The 24,859-nt window shown below is 43.6% G+C and overlaps 1 protein-coding gene across 2 annotated transcripts in view; it reads left to right on the top strand.

Moving 5' to 3' along the window:
- Window positions 1–24,859, top strand: part of NBAS (NBAS subunit of NRZ tethering complex) — a 916,216-nt gene that overhangs the window by 587,378 nt on the left and 303,979 nt on the right. For both annotated transcript variants that reach the window (XM_068280281.1, XM_068280282.1), the window contains exon 42: window positions 23,869–23,979. In XM_068280281.1, the coding sequence (XP_068136382.1) occupies window positions 23,869–23,979 (111 nt within the window). The remainder of the gene's footprint in view (window positions 1–23,868; window positions 23,980–24,859) is intronic.

Below are 24,859 nucleotides of genomic sequence, written 5' to 3' on the forward strand. Positions count from 1 at the left end.
CTGTAAGTAAGAGGGACAAGTTTAAAGTCGCATTTTATACAAAATTATATTTTTGCTTTACAACATTAAAGTGAACCTCCAGACTAAATATCTACTAAGCAGTACTGAAAAGACTTGGTGTTTCTTTAACAGTTGCACAGCATCAGATCTTTGCTTTTCTTACCTAAGCCTCATTTTTAGCTGCACAGAAGCTAAGCTCCGCCCCATCAAAGAAATCTGCCTGGGCATTTTCCCCTGATGTTGTGCAAAGTGTGATGGGATTTCTGATGTTGTTGTTCTCATTCTACTGTTTTGGTGCAAATTTGTTTTTTTTTACTTTGAATTTGAGATTTGAAGCCTAACGCGGACAGCTGGGAGGTGTGATCAGGACACAGGACAGTTGGAACTGTGTCTCATGCCCCCTGTCACCTTCTTTCAACCAAAAAAATGGCTGCCCCATAAAATCCCAAATATTTGCCTGATCTATTTTAATTAACATAACTAGTGTAACTTAAAGGATACTACAACTGACATGTGGCATAATGAGACAGACATGGGTATGTACAGTGCCTAGCACACAAATAACTATGCTGTGTTCCTTTTTTTCTTTCTCTGCCTGAAAGAGGTAAATATCAGGTATGTAAGTGGCTGACTCAGTCCTGACTCAGACAGGAAGTGACTACAGTGTGACCTTCACTGATAAGACATTCCAACTATAAAACACTTTCCTAGAAGAAAATGGCTTCTGAGAGCAAGAAAGAGATAAAAAAGGGGGAAATTCTTATCAGTGAGGGTCACACTGTAGTCACTTCCTGTCTGAGTCAGGACTGAGTCAGCCACTTACATACCTGATATTTACCTCTTTCAGGCAGAGAAAGAAAAAAAGGAACACAACATAGTTATTTGTGTGCTAGGCACTGTACATACCCATGTCTATCTCATTATGCCACATGTCAGTTGTGGTATCCTTTAATGACAGTATGTTTGTTTAGGCTAAAGTAGGTCTGATGTCATTTGAGTGCATACCATGTTTACACCTCACTGATGCTAACTGGTATCCGTGCTGGACAAATTATCAGATAAACTTGTAATTAGGGAGCAAACAACCCTGTTCCCCTTTTCCTTTTTAGCCATAGACCCTGAACAAGCATGCAGCAGATCAATTGTTTCTGTTATTACAGTATAATCTCATTATAACTCCAATGGACCAGGAAAGTGGTTTACTATATCAGAAGTTTACTAAATCCAAAATTGACATAGAAACTCTGCTGCAAAGGATCAATGCTGTCCTCTCCTTGGAGGTACAGTACAAGCACTTTACAAGTATACCTTAGGGCTGCATAGCCAGGCTGGACAAAGTAGCCAATACAGTATCCAGGGATTCTTAAAAATTGCAGCCGTCACGAAATAGAGGCATCCACTCACTTCCTGTGAGTGGCTCTGATACCTCTGTGGGTGGGACTTACAGCATGCGTCCTGCAAAACTTTCTGCTCACACTTGAGCCAATCACAAAGCCTCTCATCAATATGTAGCAAATCCTAATAAGCCACTCGCATCTGTAATGCAAGTAGCTCTGATACCTCAGCAGGCGGGACTTAGCACTCTCTGCTCCACTCTCCTTAATTTTTCACCGAGAAGGCCTGCTCTGATCTGCACTACAAGTAGCCTGTACTGCTCTCCACATGTTACCAGGAGCTTCATTGCTAATGAGGGAAGAGATACCCGGGAGTGCAGACAATCTCTCCGTAAGATAGTGACGATACTTTAAAATGAAACTGGTAACACTGCATCCTCTTTTGTTTATGTTCACATTATTCCTCATTTTTTTCCAGGTTGCTTATTTGTACAGTACTGTATATCCAGCGCCAGTGCCATTCTTGTCTTACAAATGTTATCAGACATCAACTCACTTACAATCAGCCTGAAGAGAGCAGCCGTCTATGGCTTTCACACTGAGATATGACACATGCACCGCCCACTGTTTACTATATCCTGAATCCGTGTCATGTAGGGGCCAAAAACATGTTTACTATAATAGAAGTTTTATTAGATCAGAGTTTACTATACCAGGCGTTGCACTCAATGACTTTTAATGAAGATTGGCCGGGACCTGGAGAGGTAGTTTACTATACCCAAATGCTTACTATATCAGAGTTTATTATAACAAGATTTTACTGTATTGTCAGATCTGACAAGATTAGCTGCTTGCTTGTTTCTGGTGTAATTCAGACACTACTGCAACCCCTGAGACTTTTCATGAAGTCCTGCAGCATGTAAATATACTTTCCCTGGAGCAACAAATGGTGATTAATATAACTTTTCAGCACTCGAAAAAGATCCAAAAAGTAGGTGAAAAGTGCTAACAGAATTATTAGTATTTACAATCAGTGCCAGGCAGCGCTGAGGGGTAGATCGGGACTCCCAATGACGTCACGACGTCGGTGACGTCATGCTGCGGCGACGGGGGAAGCCCTCCAGGATATCCTGTTCTTTGAACGGGATTTCCTGATCGGAGATCGCCGGAGGCGATCGAAGAGGGCGGGGTATGCCGCTGCACAGTGGCTATCGTGTAGCGAGCCCTAGGCTGGCTACATGATTTAAAAAAAAAAAAAAACCTGCTCTGCTGCGCCCTGGCGGTTTCTTAATAGACCGCCAGGGGGGTTAAGTAACCTTCAACTGACAAACAATATGTGGAATAAAGCCCAAAGTGAATGTTCTACTGTGGCTAGTTGTTATCAGGGTCTCCCTAATTCCTCGTGTCCAGTCCATTTAATCTTCAACAGGAATGTCCAGTTGAAAACTGGAAGATTGTTTACAAGCCCTTTCTTTTATTGCGTAGGCACAGTCCTGAACTTGTGCCTGCACAGTTCACAATTGCTCTGAACCACTCAGAGGAACTTTTCAGCAGTTCTTGCAATATTCTCATATGACCTTGGTGAAGACTACCAACTTTTGCCACTAAATAGATCTTTAAAGTGGTCTGAAACTCTGACATAACATTCAATTAAAATGTGTTTTCCTACTTTGTATTACTCATATAGTTATCATATTTGCTTTTGTGCACAAGTATTAATGTCTGTCTACAAATTACAAGTTTCCAAAGTGCAGTTTTTCTTGCCCCGAATGCTGCCTTTGCATTTTATTATTTTTCTATTATAACTGCTTTTTATTAAATATTAAAATCCTCTAATGAGCTGTTCTGAGTTCTGTGTGTGCCTAAAGCAGAGACGGCTTCTCAGAGTGTGTTTGTTTACATCCCAGTGTTTAACAAGTAAAAAAGATACAGTTATCTCCAGTTTGGATGCGGATTTGAAGCTGAATAGCAGGACAAAGTGCTTTGATTAACCATTTCAGTGATGTTCTGCTAGAATTTTTTTCTGGGATAGTAGCTTTAAAGCTGTAAGTAATCTTTTGGAGCTAAGTAGAAATGCTGGCTTTCAGACCACTTTAATGAAATAAATCCAAGTCACGTTTGCTGGATCACTCATCTTCTCTGGTGTTCTATTATAAAATCAGACAAGTCAGGTGTATGCACAGAAGCAGTAGTGTACCTACAAATCATGCCCCCCCCCCCGGCAAAACTTTAATTGACCCCCCAATGGTCACTCCCCTTCCCTTGCCTCCCCTTGGTGATTTTCACGGCCCTGGGGCCCATCTCACAAAGGTCATACAACAAGTGTTGCCATGATGATCTTCACACCCATAACAAGTGTGGCTACAAAAACACTTGATCTGAAGTATAGTTCCATGTATCGGAGGTTAGTTGTTGGGGGCCCCCACAGCTCTGTGCCCCCCTACAATCACAGGTTCTGCACCCTTCTAGTTACACCCCTGCACAGACGTTTCCCTGCTATCACAGATAGTTTCTGGTGTCTCAGTGTGCCTGCACCTGGCACTATCTTAGTTTAGTCACGTATATTTGCAGGACCGGTTCCCTTGAAAGCAGAAGTTTTGATGTGTGTATAACACAGGCAGGGAAGACAAAACCCCGGTGTGAGACAGAAGAGGCGGCTGTCTAGTCTGGCGCTTGTCACTTGCATATGCAAATCCTTGCCACGGTCTGATTTTGAATGACAGGAACACATCTTTGTGTACGAGTTCAGTGGTGTCTCTCCACAGTGACATTTAATGGAAGAGTGCAATCTGGGAATATGATGAATAGATTGCAGTGCGGTTGAAAAAAGAACATCGAATGGCTGATTTGCTTTCTTTAACTTTTTTTTTTCTCCTTAAAGTTTCTTTCATGAATGAACATTGGCATCTGATAACCAGGATAAATGCAGTCAGCAGGGGGTTCCGTCCTTCTCCTCTGTCATCTCTCCAGCAGTATGAGTGCATAATCCTGTCTATACTTTTCCCTATTACTGGACTGAGAGCCCAGCACTTCCTGACAATCCATTTTATGGTAATAACGCTTCTCTTTCTAAATGGAGTGGCCGTCCCACCCACTGCGTTTATATAACCATAAACCTTCCATACATTAGACATGCTGAATCTGAGGAAACGGGAACTTTTGGAAAGGTCGTAAAACCTGTGTCATGTTGATAGTACTCTTCTTAGCAGGTCTATCGTACATCCGCTGCAGCGCCTTCTGCTGGATAGCAGTTGGAAATAGCTGTTATTTCCCTTAATGCAACAAGGCTCCCTCAGTGTGATATCAGGACCTAGGTTCTGACATCACACTGTAGGACTGTAGGAGGTGTTTCACCACAATATCAACAATACAGATGTCCCTAATGAGCTTTTCAAGGAAAGGTAAAGATTTCTCATTGGAAGAGGGGGGGGGGAGGGGGGGCAGCTACTTATTGGGATTAAGTTCAATTCTTGGTTACAGTTCCACTTTAAAGGGTCCCTGAACAGGTTGTAAAGTCAGAATTTGCACTTACCTGGGGCCTCCTCCAGCCCACCGTAGCCCACGAGGTCCCCCAACATCCTCCTGGCTCCTCTGGCTGCTCTGTTATTCTACGGCTTCGGCCTGCTTCCCGCTTTGGACGATACACGTCATCACACCAGCTGGCGTGAGAGTCCTGCGCGGTTTTCTAAGATTGAAGCACACATGCAGGACTCTCACGCCGGACGGCATGATGACGCTTATCGTCTGCAGCAGGAAGCAGCCCTGACAACTTCAGGCCGAAGTCGTAGAATTACGGAGCCGCCAGCTGGACAGGGAGAGGAGCCAGGAGGACGCCGGAGAACCTCGCAGGCTACAGTGGGCTGGAGGAAGCCCCAGTTAAGTGCAAATTCTGATTATACAACCTGTTCAGGGTCGCTTTAAAGCAGACTTTAACTCAGAACTTCCTCTCTGCTCTAAAAGAGAAGCAACTGCATAATAATCTTTAAAGGACCACTATCGCCAAAAAATTGAAAAAATGTAAATGTGTGTAAGCACATACAAAGAAGTATTTTTCTTCCAGAGTAAAATGAGACATACGTTATTTTTTTCCTATGTTGCTGTCACTTACAGTAGGTAGTAGAAATCTGACATTACCGACAGGTTTTGGACTGGTCAATCTCTTCATGGGGGATTCTCAGCAAAGCTCTTATTCTTTATAAGGACATTTCCTGAAAAAGATTTATGCAGCCATACTGGCCAGCTTCCCTGCTCGCTGTACACTATTTTGGCAGAGCAACTGCTAATCACCAAGTGCTTTTGAAAATAAAGAAACACCCTGAAAATCCCCTATGAGGGGATGGGCTAATCCAAAACCTGTCAGATTTCTAGTACCTACTGTAAGTGACAGCAACATAGGAGAAAGGTAATTTATGGCTCATTTTACTCTTGAAGAAAAGTACATATTATTTGTATGTGCTTACATGTATGTTAAAGTGTATGATTTTCGCGATAGAAAAAACACATTTCTTTGTTACAGCTGATACAGATCCTAAAATAAATCTGCACTGTTTCTATTTCCTGATTCATGGAAGCAGACATATTGTTAACATCCCGTGCTTTAAAGTGAACCCGAGGTGAAAATAAACTGATGAGATAAACAATTATATTTATCCTCCTACTCCTAAAAATGACTTTGTAAGACATCCCAGGATTTTATTATAAATTTAAACATTTAGAAAGTAGAGTGAATGTTTTGTTGTCTCTGCTCAGTTGCAGTCTATTAAGTGTTCCTAAATGAAAATACATGAACTATATCGACCCTTTCTCTCTCCATCTGCTCTCAGAAATATGTAGAAAATGTATTTTGCCACAAAAAACTTTTATGGTGGTAATTTGCTTATCAGTAATGTTTACTATATTCCTGACAAGGTTCTGACAAGACAGAAGCTGTCATTTCCAGCCTTAAAAATTAACTATTTCAGACAGCAAAATAAAACAAGTAAAACACCCTGGTTATTAACCTCCTTGCCGGTCTAAAAAATCCGGCAAGGAGGCAGCGCCGCACATTTTTTAAAATTTTTTTTTTTTAAATCATGTAGCGAGCCAAGGGCTCGCTACATGATAGCCGCTAAGCGGCGGCATCCCCCCACCCACTCCGATCGCCTTCGGCGATCAGAGTATGCAGGGAATCCCGTTGAGAACGGGATTTCCTGCAGGGCTTCCCCGGTCACCATGGCGACGGGGCGGGATGACGTCACCGACGTCATGGACGTCGGGACGTCATAGGGAATCCCGATCCGCCCCTCAACGCTGCCTGGCACTGATTGGCCAGGCAGCGCAGGGCTCTGGGGCTTAGGGGAGCGACTCGGCGCGGCGGATTGCGGCGGATCGGCGGCGAGCGGCGGCGATCGAAAGTTACAAGCAGCTAGCAAAGTGCTAGCTGCTTGTAACAAAAAAAAATTATGCAAATCGGCCCAGCGGGGCCTGAGATATCCTCCTGCGCAGGTTACCCCGAGCTGAGCTCGGGATAACCGGCAAGGAGGTTAATAGGTTTAGTACTGTACATACACATGTTTATCTCATCATGTCGCATGTCACCTCGGGTACACTTTAAAATAAGCTTATCTACCTTATCTTCCGTGGCAGTCAGGTGACCCAGGGGAGAGATCAAATTGTGATTAGGCTCAGATGAGTGGTGAATTAGACAGGCTATCAAAATACATGCAGGGAGTATTTCTCTATGTTTTCCTTCTGTCCTGTGCAAGCGTTCAGGTCCACTTTCAGAAACACTAGCTTAGTGACCCCATACTCATCTTTCACTAGTGAAATAATCCATCATAAAAAAAATAACGAGAAAAGAATGTCAGAATTCATCAGAGACTCGACAACATGCTGTTCTACATAGTAAATCGCAGGGGTAGAGCCCGATTCCCAGTCACAATTAGACCTCTGTAATCTCTCCACCTGCCTGAGAGAATCAGGCCTCTTCATCATTAGCCTGGGCAGCCACGTATGAGAATGTGTGCACAGCTGATTGTTTGCTGATGAAGCTCCCATTTTACCCAACCAATGTTATTCCATAAATGTTTCATTTAATGAGTGCTTGAAATGTTGATGTGTTACAGTGCTAATTGCACGCAGGCACTTGTCACCTCTGTCGCAGCACAGCGAGGATTTGTATTCCATTAATAAGAGGAGGAATGTCAGAGGGCAGCTCCCCTCCTGGGAGGGAAAGAGAAGGATGAATTGTTCCACTGTGTGGAGGCACAGGAGTCGCGTGGAAGGCGTGCAAGAGCCGCTATGTTAGGCCGAGCAAGAGAACGCTATAGTGTGTGTAGTGCTGTATCAAAGGAGAGGTTTACTAGCATTTTATAGGTAATGTTATATATGAATTGATAAACTGCAGCTGTTATCAGTCATAGCAAGGCCCTCCATCCCCAGTGTGTGACTTATAATTAATGACATCTTGGTGCTCGTGGTGTTTCTTGCATAGTGAATGGAGCTGAGTATATATATATATATATATATATATATATATATTTATTTTTTTTTATTTTATTTTTTTTTTGGGGGGGGGGGGGGGAGGTTGGGTATTGGTATTAAAGGGAACCTGAGGTGAGAGGGATATGGAAGCTGCCATATTTATTTCCTTGTAAACAATACCAGTTGCTTGGCAGCCTTGTTGATCTTCTGGCATAAGTAGTGTCTATATCAAAATCCTGGAACAAGCACATGGCTAATCCAGTAAAACCTGAGTCAGGGTACCTTCTGCATAGGCGGGTTCAGGGTCCATGGTTAAAAGTGTTAGAGACACAGGATCAGGAGGACTGCCAGGTAGCTGGTATTTTTTACAAGGAAATAAAGGTACTTATCCGTTAGCCGGGCGCGTCCGGCAGGTGGCGCTAATTACTATTCCCCCTCCAGGCCGCCATGGATAGTAGGGAAAGATGTAACTCTGGTGGCGTTTTGTCGCCACCTGCCGGGTGTGCCCGGCTAATGGATAAGTACCGAAATAAATATGGCAGCCTCCATACCACACTCACCTCAGGTTCCCTTTAAGTAGTCACTGCCGTTGGCCGTACACAGAATGATGTGAATGAACAGCTGATCTGAATGATGTGTTAACCCTTTCCAATCCAATTTTGTGAACTGAACTGCTGTGGCGGCAGTGATCTGGAGGGCCGGTACCTCCTTGCTCTAGTGCAGGGGTGTCAAATTTAAATACAAAGTGGGACAAAATTGTACACTGGGACCTAGTCGCGGGCCAACCTCAATGTCTACTGGCCACCTTCCTCCCTTATAAAGTTTCCAGGTGTCTAGTTGTCTTCCCTCCCCTATAGAGTTCCTTGGTGTCTAGAGCATACCACCCCCCCCCCTTCTCCTACACAGTTCCCTATTGTTTAGTGTTTTCCCCTACCCCCCATAGGCTTTTCTGGTGTTCTAGGGCTTCACCTCCACTATAGCTTCCCTGGTGGTCTAGAGTGGGCAAAACATAATGCAAAGTCAGGAAACCACTTGAGGACCAAAATTAATTGCTCCAAGGGCCAGATTTGGCCCACAGGCTGGAGTTTGACATGTATGCTGTAGTGCAAAGCGCTGACCCGGCATCAGGGGGAGGGGTCAGGGCCAGCACCAGATTGTGTTCTGGCCAGATGGCACGTGCACCAGCATAATTCCCTTATGTGGTGACACTGGAGGGTATCAATGTGTCTGACCTTGTCACTTTTTCAACATTGTGTGTGTGTGTGGGGGGGGGGGGGTGTTACACTGTGCTAGATTAGATCTGACAACTGTGCTTCTAGTGACAACCACGTAATATTGATTTCCTTGTAAACAATAATTAATTGGCATCCTGCTGATCTCTTTGGCTGCAGTTATGTCTGAATTATCAACCTGTAACAGGGCAAGTTCACACTAAGCTACAAAAACGCTGCATTTTCCACAACAGGCATAAATGCAAAATAGGATTTAAATGTATCCTATTTTAGTAAAAGAATGTGGTTAAACACTCAATCGGAATGTAAACCGAGCCCGCATGGAACGAGACCACAAATGCAAAGTCCTGACCTTGCATTTTTACGCAACTGGACCGCGATTTTGCTGCAAAACTGAAAATAGGACACAGTAGAAGCCTATGGGAACATACAGTAACTGTTTCCACTATATGTTCCCACTAGGCTGGTCACTGCATGCCGATCGCTCACCTGTCTTGTGGATTTTCAGGTCCACCACTGCCGGACGGTCAGATCTGAGCCCAGCAGAAGCATGGGGCACCCCGTTGGTTTGCAAAACACCAGTGGGAATCCTCCTGCAACAGGAGAATTATCATTGGTTCATGGTGGATCGATGAGAATCTTCCCTGTTGCTAGGTAGGATTCACATTGAGTTAATTTTAAAAACCAACAGGAAGTCCTATGCTTCCTGGCCTCTGAGATGAGCGGCGGACAAGTGGGGATGGTGCGGGCGATGGGAGTAGCAGCGGAAGTACCAGCCAACAAGCTGATGGGGGAGCAGATGGGTAACGACTCAAAACAAAGTGGAGGGTATGTGAATGTGGTCATTGCATCTTGAGCGATGTGCTTATCGCACTGTTTCCGCATTCACTGCGTTTGTGTCGTAGTGTGAACGGGCTCACAGGACCCTGATTTGCATTCTTGTTCAGGGTCTATGGCTTACAGAATTAAAGGCATTGCATTGTTTAAAAGGAAATAATTGTCCGCCTTCATATTCCTTTCACTTGTGCTTTAAGGCTGGTACACACAATGCAATTCCCCATCGGATTGATGTTGAATCAATAATTTCCAGCATGGCCAATCTGCTCCTGATCGAGAATGGGATTGATATTCAGATCAGTACTACAGAAAATCTATCCCTTTCTCAATCAGGAACAGATCGGACATGTCGGAAATTATCGATTGGACACGTCTATCTAATGGGAAATTGCATCGTGTGTACCAGCTTTTGAAGTTAAAACGCATGCACAGATATAAAAATATTCTAAAGCTTGATAACCAGTGTGAAAATTGTTCTCATTTTGTGTGAAACAAGCTCTCTACAGCTAATAATATTGACCATTTGACCAGAGTACAAGCAGTCAGTTTTCAGGCTCTGTGGTTGTGGCTGTTATCGATGCCTTAATCCATCCCATTGTCCAGGCTGCAAGGTGGAGAGGAACGTCTGAGGACTCTTGCACTGGAGTTGGAACTGTGAGCTTGTAACCCAGGATTGAATATCATCCCAGTCAGTAGCTGATACCCCCTTTCCCATGAGATATCTGTTCCTTTCCTCAAACGGATCATCAGGTGCAGTCTGTATGGCTGATATTGTGCTGAAACTCCTCCCACAATGTGATGTCAGGTCCTGACCTTTTCCTGTCTGTGAACCTTGTTGCATTGTGGGAAATGACAGCTGTTTCCAACTGCCAAGCAACCAATATCTCCTGTGCTTATTTAGATCTATAAAAAAAAAAAACCTTTTAGCCTATCGCATTGTTTGGGGGTGTGATTATAGATGATGGCAGTTGATGCTGTCTTGTTTCATGTCTGCCAGTAGTAAAGATGATGATGTAAATGCTAATCGTGGATCAAACAACATGAAAAAAATTACATGGTGCATATTCATTATTTATTCTTAATTATTTCTTGATCTCTTTTCTATTTTTTTAACTTTTCACTTTGCAATGTATTTATTTTTTTCCCCTTTTTGGTAAAGTTCCTTTTTAAATCTCCCAGTTGGCGGCCACAGGGCAGTGATCAGCAAAGCGCTACAGCAGTGGAACCCTATGAGGTTGGTTCCACTGCAGCTTTTGCGCTCGGTGATCGGGCTGCAGCAATTTTGGAGCGATCCCGGAATTATCACATTGAAGAGATGCAGGAATGATTCGTGATCACTTCAGGAACAGCGTTAATATTGCAGACTTGTAGCAAACCGTCGCCAGTGGGTCCCATTCCTAAGAGTGCAGAGATCTAGGTCAAAGACTGACATTTTGATGCAGTGGCGTACCTAGGGAATTTGAAACCCGGTGCTGATTATTTACAGACACTACCCCACCCCCCGGCCAACCAAAACAACCAATTTTTTTTTTATGAGAGGGTTGACAGGTTGGGGCGCCGAATGTGTCGCTGCAAATTTTGGGGATTTTTGTGGAAAATGAGTCATTAGGATGTGGACAGAGCTAACCATTATGAGACTCTGTACTCTATACATTGCTGCAGAAGATGTCAGTGCTATATAAATACACAATCATAATATGGTAGGACATTAGACTATGATTATGGTACAATTAGATTGTGAGGACAGTCCGAAAAGGGGGACGATAGAGGGGGATGCATAGGAGGAGGGGGGGGGGGGGGGATAAAGAGGTAGAGGCACAAGACAGAGAGCCTGGTGGGAGAGGAGAAATTGCATGAAGACTTCTCACCAGTGCTTTTTGGCAGGGACATTCTGTTAAAAGTCACTAAAATCTGAAAAGAGGAAAGAGTCGTGGGGAAGACAACAGGGTTGGAGGGGAAGCTGGGAAAATACATAGGATTACCTGCAATCAAGCTAATCTAAATTGCCTGGAGCTTGCTTCTTTGCTCACTACAGAAGTCAGCTGTCAGCACCTGTATTGCTGGCTTCTGCAACAGCAAACTGCCCTTCATTATTGATTAATCTGATCAGGATAAATAATCAATAATGTAGGGCACTCTGGTATAACAGCAGCCAGTGCACACGGCTACTAATGACAGGCAACTTCTGAAGCACTAAAGGCTCATACCCACCTACCAACTATCTGTACAACTATTTACCAAACTAGTCTGTTAAGCCCCATACAACTTTTGTTGTGAGACAAGTTGAAACAACTAAAAAAGTATTTTGCTATTGTTCTAACCGATGAAAAGACTGATAAGAAGTCAATCCAACTGTTGACTTGACGTCTTATCAGCTGTTTGAACAATAGCAAAATACTTTTTTAGTTGTTTCAACTTGTTTCATAACAAAAGCTGTTTGACAATTGTGCTGCATAAATGACCACTGTTGAGCCCATGAATGGGGCTTAAAAGACAAGTTTGGCACATAGTTGGACAGATAGTTGATAGGTGTGTATGAACCTTAAATTCATTCTGCCACCTCTCGCTGCTAATGTCCCAGCTGCAGCACAGCAATCATTCTCTCTACTCACCCTGCTGCTCTGCACATTCACTCCCTGCAGGCTGTGTGTAGAGAGCAAGGAGACACATTGCCCATGGGACAGGAAGGGGGAGGGTGCTACATCTAGAGTAGGAAGTAGTACAGTCTCCTGCACTGCCTTCTGCTATATTCCCAAATGTTGCCCAAACTATGAAAAAGGTACCTGGTGGAAAAACTCAGTGACTGAGCACCACAGCGGCACCCCTAGCCATGGCTACACCCGGTACTGTGAGCACCTGCAGCCTTGTGGTAGGTACGCCACTGCTTTGATGTAAACTTTATTTGGTAGTTCTCCCATTTACATTGTTTTGGGTTATTCTATTATAAACCTACAGAACAGAAGTAATTAAGAGAAAGAAAAAGTCCTAATAATCTGACTGTTCCATTTGAGGATTAGAAAGCAGAAGAGAACACTGCAAACCTGTTTACAAACTTTAAATGTTAGGAGGGAGATGATTAATCAGTCCTCTAAGATAACATTTACTTTACGCATCTCTGGAGCTTAACTCAAAAATGTCAAATGTTTTCATTGTATTTTTCATTTTATGCACTCTTTTTTTCTGCATTACGTAGAGCAAAAAAATAATAAAAATGTGCCGCTGCTGATTTGAGTGCGTTGGCTGCTAATGCGCGCCCTGATTCGCGCGTTTGTTGCGAGCCTTTTGTTTTCCTGGAAACGGTTCACATTATCTGAAGCCAATGTTTTGTTCTCCCACACAATTTCTCTCAGGGCAAAGTGGAAACTGCGCTCTCTGTGTTTTGTATTTTTCTACTTTGCTTTTTTTGAGCCAGCAATGGAACACTGAGGTGCATTTTGGTACGTGGGGTTAAAAATATTGTACATTACCACCAGAGATATGTGGAAAGCTTAAAGGATGCCCAAAGTGACATGATGAGCTAGACATGGGTATGTACAGTGCCTAGCACACTAATAACTATGCTGTGTTCCTTTTTTTCTTTCTCTGTCTGAAAGAGTTAAATATCAGGTCTGTAAGTGGCTGACTCAGTCCTGACTCAGGCCCAGTGCCCACCGGGCGGATCCGCCGGCCGAATCCGCCTGAAAATCCGCATGGTTAATGTATCTCTATGGGCTGGTGCACACCGGCGGTTTGAGGTTTTTAGCAAGCCGCAAACGTGCCTCTTGCTGCACGTTTGCGGTTTGCTAAAAACCTCAAACCGCCGGTGTGCACCAGCCCGTAGAGATACATTAGCCACGCGGATGCGGCCGGCGGATCTCATACAAAATCCGCTCGGTGTGCACCCGGCAAATATCGGCTCTCTGCTCCCAAAACCGCTAGCGTTTTGACGATCTGCTAGCGGTTTTGGTGTGCACTGGGCCTCAGACAGGAAGTGACCACAGTGTGACCCTCACTGATAAGAAATTCCAACTATAAAACACTTTCCTAGCAGAAAATGGCTTCTGAGAGCAAGAAAGAGATAAAAAGGGGAATTTCTTATCAGTGAGGGTCACACTGTAGTCCCTTCCTGTCAGGACTAAGTCAGCCACTTACATACCTGATGTTTAACTCTTTCAGGCAGAGAAAGAAAAAAAGGAACACAGCATAGTTATTTGTGTGCTAGGCACTGTACATACACATGTCTATCGCATCATTTCACATGTCACTTCGGGTATTCTTTAAGCTGTTTTGTGGAAATATAGTCCGGCCAGCTAAGCCTTCTCCAGCTTTTTCCTTTAGTCCGTACTGGGCTTGGAAATGGTAACTTATATTTTCCTGGTTAAATCTTACGCTATTAATTTAAAGTGAAATAACAAAACAGGCGCTTTCATACAGCATTAAAGCAAACATGAAGTGAAAATTAACTTGGGATATAATGAATTGTATGTATAGTACAGCTAAGAAATAAAACATTAGTAGCAAAGGAAAGATCTTATATTGTTTCCAGTTGTTATCTGTGCAAAAGAGCTTCTCTGAGCTATTCGACCCACTGGGTCAAATACAGTCCTGTTTTCTGAAGCACTTAGCTAAGAAACAGTGAGAGATGGCTAGAGATAAAGTTTTACTGCAGGAAAGTAAAAGGTATCATTAGCTCTGCTTTATTTTATAGCTTAAAATAACAGAGGGCTTGATTCACTAAACATAGCGCCGCATAACTGCTTGTTAGCTACTGTTACGCGCACTAGTGAATCAGCGTGCCTTAATTCAGTGTCCCTGCACACTACGCGCGCTATTGGTAATCGGAAAGCGGGCACTCTGTGCTCGTTATGCTGCTGAATTGCAGCATAGCAAACGCTAGTAACTTAACATCAGCTACACTCCTCCCGCCCTGAGCCCCAGCGCGTCCAGTCACATTAAAGGACCTGATCCCCACGTTCTGATTGGCCATTAGGCAGTATGTTACATTACTTTATCCAAGTGCAAAAGAAAAGAAAAACACAATCGAGAACCCCCAACAGCGTATTATTGATGATAAAGGAATGCCAAGGTAGCGGAAAATAGAAATATACTGACAAGTATGGGTTGCTGGGTTCAGGCAACCACTTAACCTCCCTGGCGGTGCATTTCTGTCTGGAATTATGAGTCAAAAGCGGTATATTTATTTCAAGAATTTTAGGCCTTCAATTTTTCAGTCATAACTCACCAATATATGTCTGAATAAAAGCCTGGTAGACATTCTGCATATAAATAAAAGAATGGAACACAAATTTGTTGATTTAATTAACGTTATGAAAAACTTTAAAAATTGTGAAACTGTGCAAATAAGTCAGGCAGAGAGTAGTCAAAATCCAGACAAAAATCAGTAACCGTAATTGGATATACTGTCATCCTGTGCTTTCAAATTAGCTTATCTGCCATCTCTGCCTTTGCAGTCAGGTGACAAAGGGGGGAGATCGACTTTTGTGATTATAGAGAAACGAGGAGAAATTAGATACGCTAATATATATATATTATGCATGTGTGCATGTGTATATATATATATATATATATATATATATATATTTTTTTATATATATATATATATATATATATATATATATATATATATATATATATATATATATATATATATATATATATATATATATATATATATATATATATACTGTGTGTGTGTGTGTGTGTGTGTATATATATATATATATATATATATATATATATATATATATATATATATTATTCGGCCCCCTTAAAGTTTTCCACATTTTGTCACATTACTGCCACAAACATGAATCAATTTAATCAATTTATTGGAATTCCACGTGAAAGACCAACACAAAGTGGTGTACACTTGAGAAGTCGAACGAAAATCATACATGATTCCAAACATTTTTTACAAATAAATAAACTGCAAAGTGGGGTGTGTGTAATTATTCAGCCCCCTTTGGTCTGAGTGCAGTCAGTTGCCCATAGACATTGCCTGATGAGTGCTAATAACTAAATAGAGTGCACCTGTGTGTAATCTAATGTCAGTACAAATACAGCTGCTCTGTGACGGCCTCAGAGGTTGTCTAAGAGAATATTAGGAACAACACCATGAAGTCCAAAGAACACACCAGACAGGTCAGAGATAAAGTTATTGAGAAATTTAAAGCAGGCTTAGGCTACAAAAAGATTTCCAAAGCCTTGAACATCCCACGGAGCACTGTTCAAGTGATCATTCAGAAATGGAAGGAGTATGGAACAACTGTAAACCTACCAAGACAAGGCCATCCACCTAAACTCACAGGCCGAACAAGGAGAGCACAGATCAGAAATGCAGTCAAGAGGCCCATGGTGACTCTGGACAAGCTGCAGAGATCTACAGCTCAGGTGGGGGAATCTGTCCATAGGACAACTATTAGTCGTGCACTGCACAAAGTTGGCCTTTATGGAAGAGTGGCAAGAAGAAAGCCATTGTTAACAGAAAAGAATAAGAAGTCCTGTTTGCAGTTTGCCACAAGCCATGTGGGGGACACAGCAAACATGTGGAAGAAGGTGCTCTGGTCAGATGAGACCAAAATGGAACTTTTTGGCCAAAATGTAAAATGCTATGTGTGGCAGAAAACTAACACTGCACATCACTCTGAACACACCATCCCCACTGTCAAATATGGTGGTGGCAGCATCATGCTCTGGGAGTGCTTCTCTTCAGCAGGGACAGGGAAGCTGGTCGGAGTTGATGGGAAGATGGATGGAGCCAAATACAGGGCAATCTTGGAAGAAAACCTCTTGGAGTCTGCAAAAGACTTGAGACTGGGGTGGAGGTTCACCTTCCAGCAGGACAGCGACCCTAAACATAAAGCCAGGGCAACAATGGAATGGTTTAAAACAAAACATATCCATGTGTTAGAATGACCCAGTCAAAGTCCAGATCTAAATCCAATCGAGAATCTGTGGCAAGATCTGAAAACTGCTGTTCACAAACGCTGACCAACCAATCTGACTGAGCTGGAGCTGTTTTTCAAAGAAGAATGGGCAAGGATTTCAGTCTCTAGATGTGCAAAGCTGGTAGAGACATACCCTAAAAGACTGGCAGCTGTAATTGCAGCAAAAAGTGGTTCTACAAAGTATTTGCAGTTATCTATTTGTAAAAAAATGTTTGGAATCATGTATGATTTTCATTCCACTTCTCCCGTGTACACCACTTTGTATTGGTCTTTCACGTGGAATTCCAATAAAATTGAATCATGTTTGTGGCAGTAATGTGACAAAATGTGGAAAAACTTCAAGGGGGCCGAATACTTTTGCAAGCCACTGTATGTATGTGTATATACACACACACACACACACACACACACACACACACACACACACACACACACACACACACACACACACACACACACACACACACACACACACACACACACACACACACACACACACACACACACACACACACACACACACACACACACACACACACACACACACACACACACACACACACACACACACACACACACACACACACACTCTCTCACACACACACACGTACACACCCGTACACACACCTACACACACCTACACACACCTACACACACCTACACACACCTACACACACCTACACACACACACACACACACGTAAAACACATGCAGATCGGGTTTTTTCTTCTGCCCTGTGCTTCAGAGCCACTTTAAATTTTTGTCCCGCCTCTGCCCCGTGACGTTACGCCGCCGCTCTGATTGGCCACTGGGTCCCCGGAACAAGAGTGGAGCTATGGGGATCCCGGTGGCCAGCGATGTACGCAGAAAGGCCGGGGAGAGCTGGGGAAGATGCTTGAGCAGCAGCGATCGCGCACAGGACTCCTAAAAGGCAGGGAATTCCTTAGCCAGACCTGAGCTCGGGCTTACCACTCGCAGCTTATCTCTCCAAGCCCGAGTTCAGGTCGGGCTTACCGCCATGAAGGCCACAGCACTTATGGGGATATTAGGCCTGTCCCCACTCAGGCTAAAAAGTCGCTCTCTGTAGAAGGAAAGAAGGGGTGTTCACCCATCCACCAGGTGGATAACAATAATTGCAATGGAAACAGAGGTGCCAGCAGAGTAAAATTGATCATAGGTAAAAACAGATAAAAGTTGGGGGGCAAGGATGGATTTACCTCCCCAAAACCAAAGACAACTACTATGTATGGTTGAAACAAGATTTAATTCGTACCCCAGAACAAATGCAACATGTTTTGCGGGTCTCTATCCCGCTTCCTCAGACAATAATACAGATAGGAGTAACTCAGACGTTGTGTAGCCAAGTACAGCGCCTCTGTGCACATTTTTTTGCATTTGTTCTGGAGTACGAATTAAAACTTTAACTACCAAATGACCGCTTCACGCCAATGGGCTTGAACGCGGCAGCAGCCCCAGGACCGCCTAACGCCAGCTGTGTGCGTATCTCCTGCTTGGGGGAGGAGCTCAGCCCCACCTTCAGTCTCCGAGGGAGACTGTTAGATGGCGAAACCACCGTCTAATTACCATGTACAGCGCTGCGATCTGCGGCAGCGCTGTACTGGGGACAGCCGTGTGACACGGCTGTCCCCTCCATACACTGGGGAGTGATCGGTTGTCATAGGCTGAAGACTGTGACAGCTGATCATGCTGATTGGCTGGCAGGGGGAGGGAGGGAGCAAGGAAACAGGAACAAAAAAAATAGTAAATTTTATAAAACAAAAACAAAAAACCCACAAATATTTATTTAAAAAAAAATAAACACAGGAAGGGCCATCAGGCACCAACAGAGAGCTCTGTTGGTGGGGAGAAAAGGGAAGGGGGGAATCACTTGTGTGCTGTGTTGTGCGGCCCTGCAGCTTGGCCTTAAAGCTGCAGTGGCCCATTTAGTTAAAATTGGCCTGGTCTTTAGGGGGGGGGGGGCTAATAATGCGGTCCTCAAGTGTTTAAACCATACATAGTGGTTGTGTTTGGTTTTGGGGAGGTAAGTCCATCCTTGCCCCCCAACTTTTATCTCTTTCTACCTATGATCAATTTTGACTCTGCTGGCGCCTGTTTCCATTGCAATTTATCAAAGTGCTGGGATTTTGGCTAGAGCTGGACTTGGATTTTTCCAGGACTGACCAACTAGTAATTACTGGTAAGATATAGGTTACTCTTACTAATGCAATACGAGAACCAAAAATATGTAAAGTACATCCCTAAAACATATAGATAGATAGATATATAGATATATTCTATTGTTCTTTAAGGCCATGAGTTCTTCCCGGTGTATAATTCATCTCAAGTGCTAAGGGGCAATGGACAAGACACAGAACATTTATATTGCGCTTTCCTCCTGACGCAATGTGTTAGGGGGTCTTGCCCAAAGTCTCCTTACTGAATAGATGCGGGATTAGTGAACAGAAAGAGCTGAGCCCTGGTCTCCGGTGTCAGGCAGAGCCCTTAACCAGTACACTATTCAGCCACTTAGAAGGAGCATTCTACCACCTACCTATAGTCGTTTTGGCTGCTGTGAGACAATGCCTTTATTATGGCAACTAATATTTTTGTGTATACTATATAGTGTGAAATCTACTAATTGCACAAGTGGTGCTGTACTTTGCCTGTACGGGATATACATCATTACTGTAATAGAACTGAAAGTAGTAAGTCAGATGTAGGTCAAGGATCAAAGCAAAAATTGATGAATGACATCAAGCTTAATTTCATACTCATCAATAATAATAATATAAAGTTAACCTTCAACCCTTTTCCTTAATGGTTTCAAAATAAAATGAAATATAATTGCTGAGATATAGTATACTTCTTTTCCCCAGCAGAGGTTGTGAGAGCTACATAATAACTTCAAGTGCTACTTTTTCTTTTATGATACTCCGCTAGTCCATGAGTGGAGCATTCCCACCAAATCCAGCATGAGCTTGCAAGTCTCTGGATCAAATAGGTGAACCGTACACTGACGAGCTGTGTAACAGCACTCCACCGCTGGGTTAAGGTGGGCCTCCAGCTCTGCTACAGTATAGTACCATTTTCCCAAAATTTCTAAGAGCACGGCAGTGTTCTCCCCAGAAATGTTTTCCAGCCGGGTGGCATGAAATAGTATCCGGGTGGCATGAAAAAGTAGCCGGGTGAGGCAAGATGAGAATGCTGGGCCGGTGCTTCTGTGCACAACTCTGCTTACAGCATAGGAGGAGGTGAGCCTATGGTAACCGGGTGGTCACCAAAACTAGCCGGGTGGAGCACCCGCATAAAAGAGCCCAGGGAGAACACTGCACAGTTAACCTACCCAGGAAACTTATGGTGTCCAAGCTGGGCTCGCTAACAGATACTTTACCTCATTTATAAATTGTTCTCCGAAGCTTTGTCTTGGACTACTGACATTTTTTTTAAATCTTACCGTGAAACAAATTATTATTTAATAATTATAGATCTACCGGTAGTAAGTCCTCACAATCTTATTCTCAGTGATAACATTGTAAATGCTGTCAGAATGGTGTTGGTTAGATATGATAAATCATACCCCTAAAGAAAGAAGACGGTGCTCAGAGTCTGGGATATTAACAAATTACTTAAAGCGGAATATAACCCTGCATTTCAACTTTGCTCTAAAACATTATTTACAGTATATTATGTGCAACCAGCATTTTTTTTTTACTAGACCAGCATTGCAAGGGTTACACAGGGCTTTAAAGTCCCTGGAGATTTTTGCAGACACATCTGAACTTGAGTTAGATACTTTTTGTTTACACAAATGTATCTAAGTGTTTATTGTGACTCATCTCTCTCACGGAGAAGGAGTTGGAGGACAGCCAAAGAGTGTGTAACATTTCTAAATATATACATATAACTAAATAGAATGTAACTATCTGAACGTCTGCTCGGAACTTAAAACCTCTGTGTTTAACCCTTCCAATGCTGGTCTAGTAAAAAAAAATGCTTTTTGCATATAATATGCTGTAAATAATGTTTTAGAGCAAAGTTGAAATGCAGGGTTATATTCCGCTTTAAGGTGCGTACACACGACGGGTCTGTCAGACCCTCCCGCTGGGCGGACTTTCAGGCGACAGTAGCGCGTGTGTACGCACTGTCGACGGACTGATAAGGCTGTTTCTGAGTGATTCGCCCGGCGGATCGTTCAGAAGCAGCCTTATCAGTCCGCCGACAGTGCGTACACATGCGCTATTGTCGCCTGAAAGTCCGCCCAGCGGGGAGGGTCTGACGTCGTTGGCGGCCGTAGTGCGTGTGTATGCACCTTTATACCACCCTCGGCAGACTCCAGGAATCCAGTCCACTGCCAAGATAGGAAATGTGGTGGGAGGGGTTTCAGTCAGACCAGTTATTTCAATCCCATGACCAACACGTTTTATGTAAGAAAGAGAGAGAAGGTAACATAGTGTAAACTGTGCAAAATCAATGCCACCCTTCACCTCGCCGAGTGATTCAACACTCCCTCTCCACCACAGCAGCTACTTGTGCTACTACTACACACCCCCAATGTGTCTGCACTCTGCAAACACCCTGGCATCCTCCAGTGAGGCTGGAATTATAGCATGTGGGGCATTGGCAAGGAACCAATTGCTCTGCTGCTCTAAAACTAAAAGGAGCTCCAGTAGTGTAAAACCATTTGCCATAATCACAAAAGCATAGCACAGGTTGTGGTCATAGGTCCCCAGGCAACCCCTCACATACATGTAGCTATGGAGCTATGCCTCACGCGACCGGCTGTAATATTGAACATAGGACGCAGGGATCTAAAGCTATGTGTGAGCGGTCGTCCGGGGACCTATACCCAGAAATATATGTATTTATTTATTTTGCCTGAAGAAGAAGGTTTTTACCCCACCCTTGGTACCCTTGGAGGAGGGGTGTCACCTTTTGTTTCCAGTTTACTACCAAGAGCAACTTAACCCGAGTGGGGTTGGGGTTGTCCTCCCCACCTGCTCATACAGTGGTTAACCTTAGAGGTGACCCAGACTTGTGAGCATCACTTTATTCTGTGTTCACTGAATAGTCTTTGATTATTTACAAACTACACTATAGGGGGCTTTGTCGTCCCCCTCCCCCTGTGTGTCTTCCAGTCACCTTTTACACTATTGCGTTGCAGTAAAGTTGCATTAAGTAGTTTTACCTCAACAGGAAGCTAAAGTAAGTGAAAGTCTATGAAGTCTTTCGTACTTAACCACTTTGGTACCAGGAGCCTCCGCCCCCTTAAGGACCAGAGGCTGCTGGTATGCTAAAACGCCGCATACCGGCGAATCGCCGCAATAATCCGTCGCTCCCGCTGGTCACGCCGATCTGTCCCCGCCGCAGGCTGCTCCCTCTGCCGTATCTATAACGGCAGAGCGCTGTGCGCCGGTCAGGAGCCGCTTTCATTGGCTCCTGACCCTGTCACTCAATGTAAGTCAATGGGATTGGCTTACAGTAATGACAGGGCCAGGAACCAATGAAAACGGCTCCTGTCCGGCTCACAGTGCTCTGCAGTCATAGAGGCGGCAGGGCTGCACATTGCGCCGGGGACAGACAGAGCGGCGGGGACGTGCGGTGAATGGGACGTAGAGTTTACATCCGGTCAGAACCGCAGCGCCACCCGCCCGCCGTAGATTTAAACTGCGTCGGTCCGCAAAAAGTTAATGAAGGCATCGTAAAAGACCCTTTGTTTACTCAATGCTCACATAACTGAGACTCTGCCTGGCACAGATGCCTCTGTCCCAGGCAGTGTCTCAGTTATGTGAGCATTGAGTAAACAACAGGTCTCATCTATTTGTCATACAGTGGTTTGCAAAAGTATTCGGCCCCCTTGAAGTTTTCCACATTTTGTCACATTACTGCCACATACATGAAACAATTTTATTGGAATTCCACGTGAAAGACCAATACAAAGTGCTGTACACGTGAGAAGTGGAACGAAAATCATACATGATTCCAAACATTTTTTACAAATCAATAACTGCAAAGTGGGGTGTGCATAATTATTCAGCCCCCTTTGGTCTGAGTGCAGTCAGTTGCCCATAGACATTGCCTGATGAGTGCTAATAACTAAATACAGTGCACCTGTGTGTAATCTAATGTCAGTACAAATACAGCTGCTCTGTGAGGGCCTCAGAGGTTGACTAAGAGAATATTGGGAGCAACAACATCATGAAGTCCAAAGAACACATCAGACAGGTCAGGGATCAAGTTATTGAGAAATTTAAAATAGGCTTAGGCTGCAAAAATATTTCCAAAGCCTTGAACATCCCACGGAGCACTGTTCAAGTGATCATTCAGAAATGGAAGGAGTATGGCACAACTGTAAACCTACCAAGACAAGGCCATCCACCTAAACTCACAGGCCGAACAAGGAGAGCACTGATCAGAAATGCAGTCAAGAGGCCCATGGTGACTCTGGATGAGCTGCAGAGATCTACAGCTCAGGTGGGGGAATCTGTCCATAGGACAACTATTAGTCATGCACTGTACAAAGTTGGCCTTTATGGAAGAGTGGCACGAAGAATGCCATTGTTAACAGAAAAGCATAAGAAGTCCCATTTGCAGTTTGCCACAAGCCATGTGGGGGACACGTGGAATTCCAATAAAATTGATTCATGTTTATGGCAGTAATGTGACAAAATGTGGAAAACTTCAAGGGGGACGAATACTTTTGCAAGCCACTGTAAATCAGTTAACATCCTCTCAAGACCCTTTTTTGGATGTCTTGCTTCAATGAAGGCATCATAATGACTTGTATTTATGTGTCCAAAAAAAATCCATGTATACCCTTTAGATGTTACATGTATATTTGTGCATTAACAACTTGTCAGCATTCAGCCGAAAGCTTACACTTATATTTTTTTAAAGTTAGGCAATGAATGGTATCATCTGATTCAAAGCTTCTTGAATTCATGAAAAGACCCATAGAACGATAAGCAGAAAGGCTGATAGATCGGAATATGAAATGCTGAGCATCTGTTTAATTAATCATCTATGTTAAACTTCTCTTTTTCCTTTTCTTCTGTTTAGGACGCTGGAGGAGAACGTATACAAGATTTCTCTGTCCCTGGCTGAGAGATACCAAGTGCCTCTCTGGGAGGTTTACATGACGCACTTAGAGTACTTGTTCTCCGACAGCGGGTAAGCATTACACCTCTGGTGCCTCTTTCTCTGCATTATTCCGCCATGGCGGGGAGTACACACGCACATTGTTGGAGGGACTATTGTTGCTGCCACCTTTACATCCACCAAGGATTACGCCTTTTGTTCCGAGCACTTAACTGCAAAGTACTTTTCCTGGCTTAGATGTGAAAGTTATTTAGTTATTTCCAGCATGTAACAAAAGCTAAAAGAGAAAAGAAAATGTAAACCTGGTATTTTTGTAACTAAACTAGAGATGCAAACGTACTTGATTTTTTTTATTATTACATAACCGTTTATTATGGGTTGACTTATACATATTAGGACTCTGTGTATAGAAGTTAGTTTTAAACCTTAAAAAACTCTTATCATTGGTTGTTGTTTACATGCTTGTGTTTTATTTGTGATGATGTTATATACTAGAATTTTGTCTGTGCTCCATCCAGTGGCGCACTCCGTGTAGAACATATCAAACTCTGGCCTTCAGAGACATCAAAGTTGTCCCGTAAGTGGTTTCTCCACTTTGTATTATTTTTGGCCCACTCCAGACCATCAGGGAAGCTATATTTGAGGTGAAGTCCTAGATCACCAGGGAAACCATATAGGGGAGGGAGAAAGAACTAGAAACCAGGGAACTGTATAGGGGAGGAGGGGGGCCACTAGACACCGGGGAACTAGACACCGGGGAAGGAGGGTGTAATTAGATACCAGGGAACTAATTAGGAGAAGGAGGGGGTACCCCTAGACAGCAGATAATTGTTTTGAGGGTGGGTAGAAGGAACCATAGACAGCAGGGGACTGTTTAAGGATGGGAGGAGGGCACTAGACACCACGGAACTGTATAGGGGAGAGAGGGGCCACTAGACACCAGGGAACTGTA

The sequence above is a fragment of the Hyperolius riggenbachi genome, chromosome 4 (assembly GCF_040937935.1).
Source record: "Hyperolius riggenbachi isolate aHypRig1 chromosome 4, aHypRig1.pri, whole genome shotgun sequence".
Lineage (NCBI taxonomy): Eukaryota > Metazoa > Chordata > Amphibia > Anura > Hyperoliidae > Hyperolius > Hyperolius riggenbachi.